This window comes from Tauraco erythrolophus, chromosome 1 (assembly GCF_009769465.1).
Source record: "Tauraco erythrolophus isolate bTauEry1 chromosome 1, bTauEry1.pri, whole genome shotgun sequence".
NCBI classification, from domain to species: Eukaryota; Metazoa; Chordata; class Aves; order Musophagiformes; family Musophagidae; genus Tauraco; species Tauraco erythrolophus.
In genome coordinates, this window is record NC_141465.1 from 33,122,389 (window position 1) to 33,137,995 (window position 15,607).

The 15,607-nt window shown below is 38.4% G+C and overlaps 1 protein-coding gene across 4 annotated transcripts in view; it reads left to right on the forward strand.

Moving 5' to 3' along the window:
* The window catches only part of DOP1B (DOP1 leucine zipper like protein B), a 50,460-nt gene that overhangs the window by 17,543 nt on the left and 17,310 nt on the right, over nucleotides 1–15,607 (forward strand). For 2 of the 4 annotated variants that reach the window (XM_086618035.1, XM_086618044.1), the window contains 14 exons: nucleotides 338–527; nucleotides 1,387–1,485; nucleotides 2,212–2,335; nucleotides 3,056–3,156; nucleotides 3,605–3,719; nucleotides 6,199–6,319; nucleotides 6,826–6,945; nucleotides 7,582–7,687; nucleotides 8,192–8,383; nucleotides 9,234–9,927; nucleotides 11,462–11,733; nucleotides 12,555–12,707; nucleotides 13,728–13,828; nucleotides 14,499–14,689. In XM_086618035.1, coding sequence (XP_086474161.1) covers nucleotides 338–527; nucleotides 1,387–1,485; nucleotides 2,212–2,335; nucleotides 3,056–3,156; nucleotides 3,605–3,719; nucleotides 6,199–6,319; nucleotides 6,826–6,945; nucleotides 7,582–7,687; nucleotides 8,192–8,383; nucleotides 9,234–9,927; nucleotides 11,462–11,733; nucleotides 12,555–12,707; nucleotides 13,728–13,828; nucleotides 14,499–14,689 — 2,579 coding nt within the window. The remainder of the gene's footprint in view (nucleotides 1–337; nucleotides 528–1,386; nucleotides 1,486–2,211; nucleotides 2,336–3,055; nucleotides 3,157–3,604; nucleotides 3,720–6,198; nucleotides 6,320–6,825; nucleotides 6,946–7,581; nucleotides 7,688–8,191; nucleotides 8,384–9,233; nucleotides 9,928–11,461; nucleotides 11,734–12,554; nucleotides 12,708–13,727; nucleotides 13,829–14,498; nucleotides 14,690–15,607) is intronic. The other 2 variants (XM_086618053.1, XM_086618062.1) reach the window with 1 other exon arrangement.

Sequence of the window (15,607 nt, forward strand, 5' to 3'; positions counted from 1 at the left end):
TTGCACACCTCTCACTGTAAATGTTTTGCAATCAGAGCTACTGCAGTAATTTGGTAAGAGCTTAATGTTTGCAGATAATTAATAATTACTGGAGAAATTTCCAAACTATGCACAGAAACTTTGTTTAGGTAAGTGTGCAGTGACAAAGGACCGAGTGTTTTCATAAATCAGATGCAGCCATCTTCACGTGAAAAGGCCAATACTAATAATACAAAGATGAGGATATTAAATAAAATATATCAACTACAGTACTAGTCCTGTGTATAACTGTGTTTTTATGGTATAAAACTGAACTAACAAAAATTTATTTTCTCGTGTCAAATATACTTCCATACAGGACAGATGCTCTGCTAGTGAAGCTCTCCTTACTGATGGGCCAGGAAGTGTTCTATGGAGCACTCTGGGGCAGTGTCCTGGTCAGCCCATCCATCAGGTTGCCTGCTTCCCTTTTTGTTGTCAGTCATATCAACAGAGAGCTGTCTGGAAAACAGCAGAAGTACATGCTTGGCACCGATTATAATCTCACAGTAAGTTCATTACACTGCCTGTAGAACAGTCTCATCTACCATAATACCAGCATACTAGCAGATTGTGCTTTCTCTGTATTAAATTAGAATAACTCTCTCTTAAAAATATTTTGGAGAGAGAGAAGGAGAGGCTGAAAGGTCCACACTTTGGAATTGCTTAATATGATTACTTCATGGGAGTATCTTACCTGAAATATAGCAGAGAATCTCCCATACAGTTTTTGGTTAGCCTGCAGAATGCAAGTCTTCTGAAGCTTCGGCATTTTTTGGTAATCCGTACTACGTACAGCCTTAAAAGACTGACTCTGTTTCAAGTCAGAAGGTAAACCTGACATCTTTCCTCTACCTGTTCTGAATTTCCATTCAAGGTTGAAGACTACCTTTTCTATAATACAGGATAGATTATGGGCTGGATTTCTGAAAGTGTTTGCAGTTCTGGAAGACCATTCTAAAATTTAGTGTCTTTTTATTTTTTTGGTAAAATGGAAATCTTCAGTAGGTAGTAATTCATGTTAACTTGAATGATGGAATAACTGTAATGCTAGTTAGAGTACTCTAGCATCTGCATTTTGTGAGGCTTCACATTCTGTCTGATAGCTAGTGATGTCACGCTGTGACATTCTGTATTGTTACAAAACAAGTATTTCATAGTTATTAACGATTCTTTTAACGGTATTCCACAAAACTTTTTCGGGGGGGGTCAGGAGTTAAATGGCCAAGTAATTATCCTCTTATTTTAAAAAATATTGTTCTTATGTAACCAAGCTTCTTTTTTTCCTTCTTGTGATTATTCACAGTGATTGTAGTTTAAATGTCATCATGAAGTAAAACACCATTGTGCTTTCTTTTCTTCTTACAGATAAAGTCTTTGTGTGTATCAGTATTGGATTCAAATGTCCTTGTGCAAAGAAACACTCTAGAAGTGATTCTCTTCTTCTTCCCATTTTATACAGCTTTGGTAAGAGGACTATTTTGGTATTGTTGCATGTGCACATTGTGCAGGAAGGTGTCTTCTGTGAAACCAATCCGACTCCTACCTCTGTTATTGCCAGACGTCTGAATTTTGTACCTTTAAAATCAACGAAGAGATTTTGCAGTTTGTTTCCCATCAGTTGTAATAGAGGGGAATGACTCTGCTGCTTCCCAGACTTCTTACATCTTCAAATGAAGATGTGATTTCACAGTGGTATTTGGAATGTGCTTGAAGTATTCAACTATGAGAAACTGCATATGGAAAAAATACCGAGCTCTTTTTTCAAGTAGGATTTCATTATTTGGAATTGTCTACACTACACTAAGATACTTCTGTTAAAGACTAGGAAAGAAAATATTACTTGAAACAAGAGCTGTCTCCCATCGTTTCCTAACGTACCTAGTAGTATAGTCAGTATTTTGAATGTAGCAAGTAATTTTAAGTCTTTAGGCATAACATCATGAAGTCTTTAGTATTTTTAGTTTAACTGTAGCTCTGTACCTTAAATATGAAAATGGTCACAATTGGGTCAGATTCCCTTCCTTGAGATTTTTAGTATACAAAATATGTTGTTGATTGGTTGTTGCCTTTTTTTTCCCCAAAAAAATATTAATATTGCCAGTTTGAAAAAAAAAACAACAAAACCTCATTGCCAGTTTGGCTTGTTTTAGTGCTAATAAACAGCTAAAGTGTCTTTGGTTTTCATCCTAGGACTGCAACGAATGCACTATTTTACTGCGCAGGACTGATTTAGCCCATATTCTGTCAGCAGCTGCACAGACATTGTTGAGGAGAGACATGTCACTCAATAGACGATTATATGCATGGCTGCTAGGTACTGTACAATATACAGTGATATTCAGTGTTCTGAATACCTAAGAGGAAAAAAAAAAATCAGTGCTTAAAAATGTAATACGCTTTTTCAGCAGTTAACGAATGATGATAAAGTGTTGATTAGTTGCCATTTATTAACTAACTGTTTAATAAAATTAAGCATTCATTTGGCAAACAGGTCTTCTCTTCGTGGGTGAATTCATTTCACTGTCCTGAGACACAGGGTATCTGATGAGTTATTTCTGGCCCCGTCCACAGTTGATTCTGAAGTGGTTCAGTGGACTGAAAGGAGTGGGATGCTATTTTAACCTTGCTCTTCTGGAAGTAATAGTCTATTAATTCCCCTGTGGGCTTAATTGTCAAGGAGGAGCTATAAGAGAGCTATAGCTTCTTTCCATCTGCCTCCTTTCAACATCGTAAGGGGAGGCTAAAAGTGACAGGGCAAGACTGCAGCCATGTAGTTGCTTGAAGGCTGCCCTTGCTGACCCCGTGTCTGGATCTGGCCTTGGTTTTGATTTATGTTGAGTATAGCTCATCTGAATGCCTCAAACTGTCATGCGTGGGCCGTCCTGGAGCAGGACACGAGCTGGTTTCAAGCAAAGTGTTGAAATGACAAACTTTAAAAATGCAGTGTAATTTCAATATTTTTATAAATGACACGTGTAGTGCTCTGTACTGTTAGTGTTTTTCTGTTCTTCTGATGCCCCTGTTCATCTTGTAGGCTCTGATATTAAAGGTGGTACTTTTGCTCCAGACTCAACAACTTCTGAAGACCATGCTATTTATTTCTTTGGAAAGTATTCTAAAGATCTTTTGGTTGAGGTTGGTGTTCATTGTGTATAGATGTATTTATGATCCTTTTAAATGTTAGCACAAACTGCGTCTCGAATTGTTCACTCTACCAGTTGGTTTGTCCTTCACTTTCTGTCCCTAAAGATAACATTTTTTTGGTGGTTTTATTTTCACCTATCTGAGTGCCTCCTGTGCTGTATTTATCCCAATATTGTGTGTGCTTACAATACAAATGGAATCTAATGAAACCAAAGGGTAGCATCGTTGATGTACTACCTGAATTATTTAAAAATGCTTCTCTGAATAAGATCAGCTCTTGAGTACACATGAGAAGTCATTGATTTGTCTACCCTCTATGGAAAATTGAAGTTCATTTGTAGTAAGTGCTAAACAAAATTAAATTTAGAAACACTTCAGGTCTTAACAAAAGAGCAGCCTCTCTCCTGCGTGTAACATTTTGATGTTTTCTTTTCGCTAGAGCTTGATTGAAATTTTACATCAGAAATTCCCAGAGTCTGATACAGAGGAACAGCATCAAGCTTATTTGAAACCCTTCCGCATCCTAATCAGTCTCCTCGACAAGCCTGAAATAGGTAATGTTGCTCGTCACTTCTGACTGCTAACGACTGTTACAACTTGGTGTTCATCGTCTTTGACAGTAGGACTCAAGACAACACCCTGCACAACTCTTCCTGATTCTGGATATGCGTGCGTTGGGTAGTAGTGTGCAGGGGGCTGTGCTCCGTGCCGTGGACCTGGTTCAGAACTGCTCTGGAGCGAGCACCCTCTCCAGGTTATCTCTGGCTCTTCCGCAGAGCACTTCGCTGTGTAGCATGGACATATCCCAGCGAGAATAATGCTCTTCCATGCCCAGAACTGCCATCTGAGGGGCCAGCTAAAAAGAACCACTTCTGCCCTAGCCTCAATATTCTGCTCAATTCATTGCTTGGAGCTTATTCTCTAAAATACTGTCAGGCCTTTTATTCTGTCTTATCAGAAGGCTTCTATCTGGAAAACCACCAGTACTACTCTTGCCAGGGTTTTTATTTCTGGTGCTTGGCTGTGCTTGCAGCCCTTCCCATATGCTTGCATCAGGCTCTCGTGACCATGTTGTTTTTTCCAGACGCTGTAGTCCCACAGGCAGTCAGCCTATGGTGGAACTGCTGCCAAAGTGGGCAGTACCACTTACCTGCAGGTGCTCCAGCTGGAAGTAACCTGTTATGGGTGTGGGGAGGCAGGGCTGCCTCTGTCAGCAGTGCTGCCAGCTTGTGCCAGCCTGGCACTGCTGCGGAAGCTATAGTTTGAGACTTCATGACTGAGCTGTGAAGAGTTTCCTCCTCTTCTCTGTCACATGTCTGTCCTGTTGTGTATACCAAGTTGCCAGCACCAGAAGGGTGAGGCTCTGCCAGCCCTTATTTTAAAGGGCAAGTTCTCCTTTTTGCATCAGAAAATGAAGCCCAAGTGACTTGACGGATTTTTAGGATTTAATATTATTCTCTGAGAACCATGTATGTACAGATAAATTTTTGCAATTGTATTCTGCGTATCTGACAGGTGTAAGAAGCCTATGGAGTAGCTAACTGGTATTTGTTAGAAGCTAATAAGAGTCTTAACGACTGATTGTATCCCAAAGTGATGTTCTAGGTATTATCCTGGGTAGGGGCAGATGTTACCATTGACTAAGCCTGTAGACTTAGAATAAAACTCAGGTACTGAGACTAAACACTCAAGTGGCAGCTGGCTTTGTAGGCTTCTGTATCTGGTAAGCTAATCCTCTTTCATGGATCTGGAAAGTCCTTTTAAGCACATTTCCTGTTAAAGAATTATCAAAGCACTGCCAGGAAAAATGAGGGTTCTGTGTTGCTTATCTAACAAATGAATGCTACCTTAGTAGAAGCAGTTGTTAGTCTGTTTATAAGACAGTGGTGCTAATGTTTCTGTCTGCTGGTTTTAACTGGTTTTCAGCTGTTTTTAAAAAAATCTATAGTGATTAAAGCCACTAATATAAAGCATTTTTACTTCCTGACAAAATATGCTGAAGAAGAGACAGTTGACTAAGGTTGTTACATTATAAATTTCTTGATTAATCTAATTTAGAAAGTAGATGACAGATACTACCCTATTGTATGTTTTATTTGGCTGATAATCAATGCTAATCTGAACTACAAATAAGGGTTATTTAGCTGAACTGCATCATACAGTTCAATCTTTCTGTTCCAGTCAGCACACAAAATAAAACTTCTTGAGCCTTAAGCCAATATGACTTTCACTTCCTTTTGAAGTGGATTTAGCAGACTAAAACATGACAAGAATCTTTGACCTTTTCTGCTGCTTTTAGTCACTTTAACATTTTTTTATCCTTTTTGGAAGCACTCAATGGAATGCTTTATACACCACTTTTTTTTAGTGGTTCCATGTTTAGGGTATTGTACTTATTATTTCTTCACCTCTTTTATAGACAAATTCAGATCAAAGAAGAAAGTGCTGAATCTGGAAAATTGGGGGCCATTGTCAGCACACACCTAACTTATACATTCTTCTTAAAATTGTTTATAAATATGCATTTTTTTACATATTTAGGCATTTGAACTTCCTCCATTTCCTGACTTTTCTAGCTTCTATCCCTCCAAATTTAATCAAGGCTGCTATGTTAAATGCATATTGGGAAATCTGCTTGTTTCCCTTATGGATACAGACATGGTGATTATATTTGGCATGTGAGCTGCAGATTTACGGTTGTGATTGTGCCCACTTATAAATAATTGCCTTACTGAAGTGACTTAAGTGTAATGTAGGACCAGTGCTATGGCTTTCTAAGTATCGCTTTTAAAAGTTCCTAAAATGGACAACAAGAGTTTAAAAAGACCCAAATATTTAACTACATGTTTAATTTTATTTTCATTGAAAAATAAACATTTTTAGAAGCCACATAAGCACTTTCTTCCTACTTGGGTGATCATGGCTTTTTTTTTAGTCTAGCTATGCCTAATTTAAGTCTATACAAGTTTGTAACTAAGCTGCCTAGCAATCACTGTGGTGCAACTACTGGATTCTTTTTTGTTTCAATTGTAGGGCCACAGGTTGTTGGAGATCTGTTCCTTGAAGTTCTTAGAGCCTTTTATTCCTACTGCAGAGATGCACTTGGTTCTGATCTCAAACTTAGCTACAATCAAAGTGGCAGCATACTTGCAAGGTATGACTACAAGTTTTCAATGACGAACTGAAACTATGTAATGTATATTAAGCTAACTTATTAAAACCTAACCAATTTAAGGAAGGTTAAGTTAACAAAATGACCTTCTATATAGAAGACCAGATTTTTCTAGGACTCCTTTTTCCTCACACACCCTTGGTTTCTCTTGGATTAGCAGGAAAAAAAAAAAGAAGTACACTGCATATAATTGGTGTTGATTAAATCCAGTTATATTGGCCAAGAATCACTTGGTGACAGAACTTTTAGTCTTTTGATTTTCAAAGTCCGAGGCTTGATTTCTTTCATCTGGGGGAGGGATGCTCAAACTCGAGCTATTCCAGAATGTCTTAGTCCTTGATTTAAAACTATCAATGTCTTTTAGCTTGTAGAGAAAGGAGAAAAAAGATTTTAGAACACATCAGCTGATATTGTGATGTTCATGCTCTTAGAATCTTCACTGATATCTATTTCTTTTTTTTTTTTTCTTTTTTTTCCCTTTCACACAGTGCAATCAAAGAGAACAAAAATGCTTCGGAAATTGTTAAAACAGTCAATTTGTTGATCACATCCTTAAGCACGGATTTTCTCTGGGATTACATGACCAAATGTTTCGAAGATTGTTTCAGGTGTTTATGTTGTCAAACAATAGTGTTCCTCTTAAAAATGCCACTTAAGAGCTATCTGTGTAAGATAATAAAGTTTACCAAAGCATTTAAATTCTTAAATGGACACAATACATGTTAGAATCAAACAGATATGTAGGTTGCATCCTAAAATAATTCAAGAATGCAAAGAAGTAAACAATTAGATGGAAACTAGCAACCTGAGAACAAAAAAAAAAAATTACTTTAATTGAGAGCTGAAGGAGAAAGAGGTTTGGGAAGGGATGTGAATAGGTATTCCTTGGATGGATAAGTGTTTTTTTGAGAAAAATGAAGATATCTATGTATGTATCTCTTTCTAAATATAAGAGAGAGGATTATGCTTGAAGTAGTAAGATTGTGTATAGACATTCAATCTGAAAATTAGAAGCACTTTAGCGTCCCACGTGCAAGCTACAGTTTAGGTGGTTTTGACAGAATATTTTTATCCTGCTGTATTGTAAGTCCCACTTTACTTTGCTTCAGTAATAGTACTAACTATTAAGTAAAATTCAGCTAGCTGTTCAGTATTTTGTGCTGATTTTGATGAAGCTTTTTTTTTATTGTAACAAGAATTTTGACAGGAAAAAAGCTTACTAAATAATGTTTCTCTCAATCCAGAAAAAAATCCACACAGATAAGATACCCTCTGGAAAATATTAGCACTCCTCCTACAATTTCAGAGCTCTGCACACTATTGGTGTTTCTTCTTGATGTGATTCCTTTGGTAAGGCAAACTGAAGTTAACTGCTTCAAAGTCTTAAGAAAATTAAAATCAAAGAATTCATATTGTGAATCAAAATGAAAATAGGCAAAAATGAAAATAGGCAAACTGACATACCTGTGCATATGCACGTTATGTCCTGCAAAGTATAGTTTTATGTGCTGACTTTATATATGTACACCTGTGCTGTCGCCTAGCACAATAAAAATTGTTTGCATTTTAAAATGTGGTGATTCTATCAAAGGAACGAAAAAGTGTACCTTTTGCTTCTGGAGTAAAAAATTTCCTGGGACTTTTTGGTCTCTTAGTAGCTGACTGACTATCGTAAGATTTTTAGGGTATGATTCAGTGTTCATCATGTGGAATGAAGAAAGAAGGAATAGCGCTGAAGCAAGTTTGTACAGCTTAACCATTCATGAACTGACTTTATCAATCATTGATCAGTGTTGCTAGACAGCTGAATAATAATATGTGATAACTATTTTAAACAATGCTTATTTATTTTAGGAACTCTACTCTGAAGTGCAGACTCAGTATCTTCCACAGATGCTCAGTTTTATGGTGCAGTCACTGCTGGAAAATCTGGAAGTATTAAGTTTACCAGAACTCACTCATGCCTTAAAGACCTGTTTTAAGGTGCTTAGCAAAGTGCAAATGCCCCCTTCCTATTTGGACATTGAGACAGGAAGTGGAAATGAGGTAGGTGTTCTTCAACTACTTAGATGTTTAAAATTGTTCGTGACATAACTTATTTTAAAATGCTAATTCTCCTAACTGAAATCTAGATGATAACTGCAGCAATTAAGATTTTTGAAACTCTTTGGCCCCTTCCAGACCTATCTGATGCCTTGTTATTCTTACTGAGTATTCAGTTCTGATTTGTTTGAATTATTTGTGACAGTGAAGGAGTATAGTCTTGTCTGAAACTGGAGCTATAATGCTACCTCTTGAGAAGAATGTGATCTTAATGGTTTTGAAAAGGCACACAGCATCGTGCAGTTGCTAAAGACTCAAGTTGCCAAATCAAGCCCAGCTTTACAGATGGTTAGGTCTGCAAGGCTTTCAATTAGCATTTTAGTTTAACACAATGTGACATTATTTGTGTGCAAGAGACCATGATAGGGAATGAGGAATAGATGACATAAAGCAGTCACACAAGCGCAGCCTGACAAAGTTTTGCAGTAGAACAAATACATGCCTTTGACTAGAAATATTTCAACATATGTAGTACTGTTCTAGTAGTGAATTGATTTTAAGGAAACATTTCCATTTGCTAAGTGTCTGTAGCTATGGATCAGTTGGTGTTTGATGAATTAAGGTAGGAGGATTATACGAACATTTGTTATGTTTTAAATGCAATTGAATTAAACTGCTTGCAAATAATTGTGTCAGGATTGTGTAAAAGTAATCTGTATCTGGAAATTGCAAATAGTAGGGATTTTTTTTCTGTCATTCTATCATTGCTGTTCCTCAGTGCCTGCCACAGTTCTACATAGTTTAAAACGATCTACGCGATGCCACGTTAACCACATTAACATTCCTATTTCAGAGCCCAGTGAAAAAGGAAAATGTGAACATAACCTTGGAGACTAAGTCTGTGCTGCAGGACGAGGATGAGACCCCATTCCCTCCCCTGAAGTCAGAAGACAGTGGCATTGGTCTTAGTGCTTCCTCCCCAGAGCTCTCTCAGCACTTGGGGGTGCCAGCTGTGACCCTTGAGAGAGATGATGTCTGGAAGAAAGGGGGGAGCATTCAGAAGACTTTGTGTTGCATCCAGGAACTGGTTGCCAAGTTTTCCAGTAAATACATTTTTGGGGTGCAATTTCAAGAAACAAGTAATGAAAGCATCTCAGCAATGAATCTGAGTGGAAAAGACAAAAAAGAGAATGGCTATAGATTACCTGAAAGTGCTAGCAAAAAGAAGAGCCCATGGGATGCAAAGCAAATCACTGTACCTCAGTTTAAACAAATGCTTTCAGACTTGTTCTCAGTTCGAGCGTCACCATTCAAGAACAAGAGTTCTAATCTTCTTCCTTCTGACCGCAACTCTGGTAATAAAAAGGAGAAAGAGGAAGAAGAGTGGGACGTGGAACAAGTGATGCTTGTCTTGGGACCGCTTAGAGGTGACTGCAAGGAAGCTTTCGCTGCAGCTTGTCACCTTTTGTTGGATTGTACCACATTCCCAGTCTATCTTTCAGAGGAGGAGATGGAACAGTTGTATCTCTCTCTGTTTCAGGTTCCTGGTAAGAAAAGATTCCTTTATTGGGCAACTTGAGGATGCAAATAGCAGTGTGAGCTTGGCTATTTGTGAAGCGTGTGACCAGGGCCAGTAGTAATGCCTTTTGACAGGGCTGAAGGCAAATGGCATATGAATTAAAGACTAACCCACATCAGCATGTGTTTTGTGTCTTGCAGCTGAGGGACAATTTTTACCAAACTTTTTAACATCACATTCTTTTGAAAGCTTTCACTACAAGACTTGTAGCTGAAGGGTTGAAAAGACCTTCTGGCCTGTAGAGCCTTGTGGCATGGTTCAGAATTTTCAGGAAATCCATCTCCCTGAGTCCATATGCCCCCCCCTCCCTGTCATGTGTCCCCTCCACCAAAAAAGGATTTGTTAGAGGAAGATGGGTGTAGGTGGAAAACTGGAGCTCTAAACCATAACTGAAACAGAAACAGCTTTCCCTAACCCTCAGAATTCAAAGGAGTTCAATGTATTCTAGTATATAAGAATAATCTTATATGACTGGAAAGCCTGTTTGTTCTGGGAATTCAAGTTCATTAGCTTTAGCAGGAGCAGTTATTGGCCTGAAGGCCAGTTGACAAGATAGGTTTGTAGTGAATGGAGAGGTGGGAAACCGGACAATTGGGTTCTCTTCCTCACCTCACTACAAATTTCTGCTGTCTTCCTTAGCAAAGTGATGATATGCCCATCATCTACATGGGTGAGCTGTCTGCTTGACATGGACACTTCTGCATATTTGCAGTGCCTTCCGTGTGGTCAGCAATGTAGCTGAATTTAGGAGGCTTGCTTTTCGTAATTGCATTTCTTTGGAATATCATCCTGGGATTATAGAAGTTTATTTTCAAAATTCTTTTCAATTGCACACATTGGAGAATGCAGTAAGGTTTAAAACCAAAAGGAGAGAACCTCTGATAATGAAGGTCTGGGATGAATGTGATACAGAAGTTTTCTGATGCAGAGAAGAAAGAGTGTTCATTTTGTTGTGGTAGTAAAGCAGTTAAAACATTTGGTTTTGAAGCCAGAGGTGTGAACTCATACTTCAGACTGTCTACAGTCAAGCCTTAATAAAACTTTACCTGATTATTCACTCAGGAGAGGCAAAGATGGCTAGACTCAATGTTATCCTTATCAGTTCCTTGTGTGCTTCATGGTTTCTGAAATGATACACCTCAATGCTACCCAAAAGAGCATCCTTGGATCAGCAGACCTCTGTTGTTGATTTTGACAACTACAGCTGGAATACAGCAGCTCTAAAAACTAATTGTAAATAAACATGAACTGGAAAGCAGAAATCCACTAGTTACTTGGGTTTTGAGGTCCTGCAAGAGCTTTCTGCTGGGAGAAGCATGGAAAAAAATATAACTTGCTTTGAATAAGTCCCTTCTGAAGTAAGTGACTTGATGATAGCGTGACAGTTGGATGTGGGCAATCATTTTTGTCTCTTGGTCCTATGAGCTTGATTGAAGAATTCTTGAAAATATGACCATACCCTTGAGATTATTCAAAACTTTTTCTTTCATTTATTTTCTGAGGAGGTGGTGATGCCAGCTTCCCTCTGTGGCTGAAGTCCTTAATGACAATATGCTGTTGTGTGAATGACTGCTATGTTCAGAATGTATCCATCTTCACGCTGCTGGAGGTGATCAACCATTCCCAGTCACTGGCGCTTGTGATAGAAGACAGAATGAAGCGGTACAAAGTGTCGGGCCACAACCCCTTCTTTGGAAAGTTACAGATGGTCACTCTTCCTCCCATTGCTCCTGGAGTTCTAAAGATCATTTCAGAGAAAACAGATTTCTACCAGGTGTCAATTTTCTTTTTCTTTTTTACTCCCCAACAACACTGAACCTCCAAGGATGGAGTGGGAAAGCAAATGTTATTTGCATGGATGTTTGGGGGCAGCATGTTTGTGTTACAATGACACACTGCATTTTTTTGCTTCCACAAGCATTTGAAAGCAATTGCTTTCTTCTTTGTGTGCTTCCCAACAGAATGTTTGAAAGTGGCAGGTTATTTTCAAATTGCTAGTTGGTTTTGTGCCCACATTCTTGAGGGGTAGGTATAGTTCATTTCTGACTTGAAGGGTTTAGTTTCATTAGCTTGAAAGCTACGCTTTAGAAAACTTTGATACCACTCAAAGTTTTCAGATAAGAGAAAATGTTAGTGAGGAAATAACAATGAAAACATTGTCTTCCTTGTTTTCAGTATGAATATATTTGAGTATACATGTATAAAAAAAAGATGCTTTCCTTTTCCTGACCATTTGTTGATGTTAGTGTTGGTATGAGGGTTGCTTCCAAAATCATTTTCTTAATTACTGTGTTTCCAGTTGCTGTTCCTGACACACATGTAATCTGTGAGGTTTTGACCTAAAAAATAGAAGCAAAAATGCTTTTCTTAACTTCCGGTGCATGTACATTTGAATTACCTGTCCTACGAGGGTCAGAAAGTTGCATTTCTTTAGGTCTAAGTGTATGACCTGAATTCTTCCTCTTTGCTCAACTGAGACAATTTGGAAATCCATTTTGGTAATAGAAGGCATTTATGCAATGGAAAGCTTTTAAGTCAGGGAAGAAATGGCTACTATTATTATTATTATTATTTGTTGTTGTTATTTTTGCCTAGAGAGTAGCCTGTGTGCTCTGGAATCAGCTGAACAAAGAGACACGAGAGCATCACATTGCCTGTGTGGAACTGTTCTACAGGCTGCACTGCTTGGCACCATCAGCAAATATCTGCGAAGATATTATCTGCCACGCACTTTTGGATCGTGATAAAGTAAGTCTTGTATTCACTGAAGCCTCTTCATCACTGTAGAGTTGTTCCAGTGCTTCCCAGACTGCCTCCAGTTCCCTTCCATTCTAAATCTTCACTCCCATCATCCCTCTGACTTCCAAGAGCCTGACAGACTCTGTCCATGCCTTTACAGTTCCCTGGGATTTATTCATCATAGGACTACTGCTAAACTTAATCCCTGCATACGAGCTCTATCAGTCAATGCTGGATCTTTTTTAGTTTCAGTCGAAATCATGTAGTATCTAAAAACTTGCAGTTTTTGTCAGTACTTCCAAACTGACCCAGCTCCACCAATGACTCTAAAATAATTTTATTTTGTGTTGATTTTGTAAACGTCGTATTCCAGCAAAAGACTTTATTACCTTGTAAGTGTATGTCAACATAATGTTGACCCTGTGTTCTCATAATAAGTAAGCTGTATTTTAAGTGAGCCAGTTATTAATTATTTTACTTACCTAGACTAATGACAGAACAGTTCTTTAGTAACTTACAGTATATTTGTGAGAAGTGCCTTGCACAATAAAACTTAAAATAGCCACCTTCGGTCTTTGGTATTGTTTTCATACCATTGCTCTTGCAATTTTGAAACTTAAAAGTTTGGAAATCTTTTAAGAGCTTTCAAACAAAATTACCAGTAATAAACACTACCTAATATACCAATGTTTTCCTGTTTGTCATCCAGCTTTTAAGCCTTCCTAACACCAAACCAAGACTAAAATGTTTATACACAGGAGTCCTGAAATACATTTTTGGTGTATTGGCATGCCTTTTTTTGCTCCCACAAATACTGTGGCTGTTAAGTTTTGTTTGTGCGTTCGTGGATATAATGGTATTTTGGTTTGGTCTATTGCAAAACAGAAAAGTGCTCTCAAGGTATCTGGGAAAGATTAGCAGTCATCACCACAATAACTGTTGTTCTGCTACAGGTTTGAAAATCACTAAAACTTTAATCGGAGATAAATGCTGCAAAAAAATATCTATCTGTCTTGTTTCCTTTCAAAGGGGACAAGGCTGGAAGCGCTGTTCAGATTCTCTGTCATGTGGCATCTGACCAGAGAGATCCAAGGCAGCAGAGTGACTTCTCACAATCGGTCCTTTGATAGGTATTTTCCATTTCCACTGGCTTGGACTTAAATATTTAACTTTATCATGCTTTGTTCTGTTCTTTTTTTCTGAGGTGGGAAAAAATTCTCTGTAGAGAGAACAAAAAATCAGCAAAAGAAAGATCTTCAACTTCCTTCCACTATTACCTTTGCAAAGCACTCTGTGTGCATGGTGCACTTTCTTGTGTGAAGAAAGTTTCTGTAAAAATAGAAAGAGCTTCCTATATGAAGAGCAGCTTGCAGAGAAGTTTCTGCATAGCAGACATTTTTTATCTTGGAGTAGGCTAGAATTTTTCCCAAAGAAAATAGAACCAGCTACTTGTACAAAAAAAAAAAAAAAAAAATTCTCTTATTTCAGTTTTGCTTCCTATTTATAAGATCATAACCTTTGTATAAAATGAGACAAAAGCATTGAGAGTCTTTCTAAATAAATATGTGAAAGAATTTAAAAACATGCTGCTCTTCTAGAATGTAAGTATATGTATGAGCACATGTGTACTTGACCTCAACACAAGAAAATGTGCATGATCAAGCTACAGTTAGCAGACAGCCATTGGCTGGTGTTTGCTTGAACATGAACTGTGTCTGTTCCCTGCCACTTCTTTGTTCTTTGCATTAACTTTTTTTAAGGATTTCAACTGTGCTTCTTCATTCTGATTTCTCCACTCAGGTCTCTGTTTGTGGTACTGGACAGTCTCAATTGTTCAGATGGCGCAATTGGTGCTGCAGCACAGGGCTGGCTGATCCGTGCTCTTTCACTTAATGATGTTGCACGGATTCTTGAACCAGTCCTGCTGCTGCTGCTTCATCCAAAGACACAGCGCACGTCCATCTACTACATCAAACAGAAAAATACAGCAGGTAAAACTGTTCTTGGACTGAAACTGTAAGTGCTAACATAGCATTGCGTACTCCTGAACACCTACTGAAGGTAGTCTCTGAAGTGCAATGGCATCCTATTACCCTGAGTTGTCTTGTATCAGTTTCACAGATTCCTCCTCGTGCAAGTACCTCTAGTGATGCCTAAAACAGAGTTCAGGAGTAAGTCATGCTAGCTGAAGGCCTAATGATCATTTCTGTTACAGTGGCTGCACCTACACTGTTGGTTTGGATTGCTCCCTGCTTCACTCTGGGATCTTGTCCCACACTTCTCATTGCCATTCCCAGATGATCCACAATGCATGTGTGTTCACTGTTCGCAGGATCCCTTCTCAAGCAAAACTAGGTCTGCAACCAAATGAAATCCAGGAGCAGTTTGGTGATTATGTCAGTCCAGGAACTGTTCCAGTAGGCAGGATGGACAGGCAAATCTTACTTTCTCCACCCAGCCTTGCCCCATCACGCCGTGCCCCCTCATACCAGGTTTCTTTGTTCAGCATCATGTTAAAATAATCAGAGAGATTGTGAGGAATATCTTGCTGTTTAGGGCACACCACACACAAAAAAACCCCACATAATTCTGCTAACTTCTAAAGATTAAAATGTCTTTGTGGAAAGAAGATCCATCTTGATTCAAGAGGAGAGCTGAGCCCTTGTGGCATAAGTCTTCAGGTATCCCAGAGCTAGGATGCAGAAGCAAAGAGAGATGTTTGGAATTGAAGATAACCTCCAGCCACTCAAATTTAGAAATGTGGCAGGGTGTCTTTACTTTGGCAAGCTAGATTTGTCAGCTAGAAGATGTGCATTTTAAGGCCCATAATGAGAACCATGTATGATCTATGTGTCGCCTGTGGAACAGACAAGTGTGACAGAAATCTGTGGGGAACAGCTGAGGAAGAC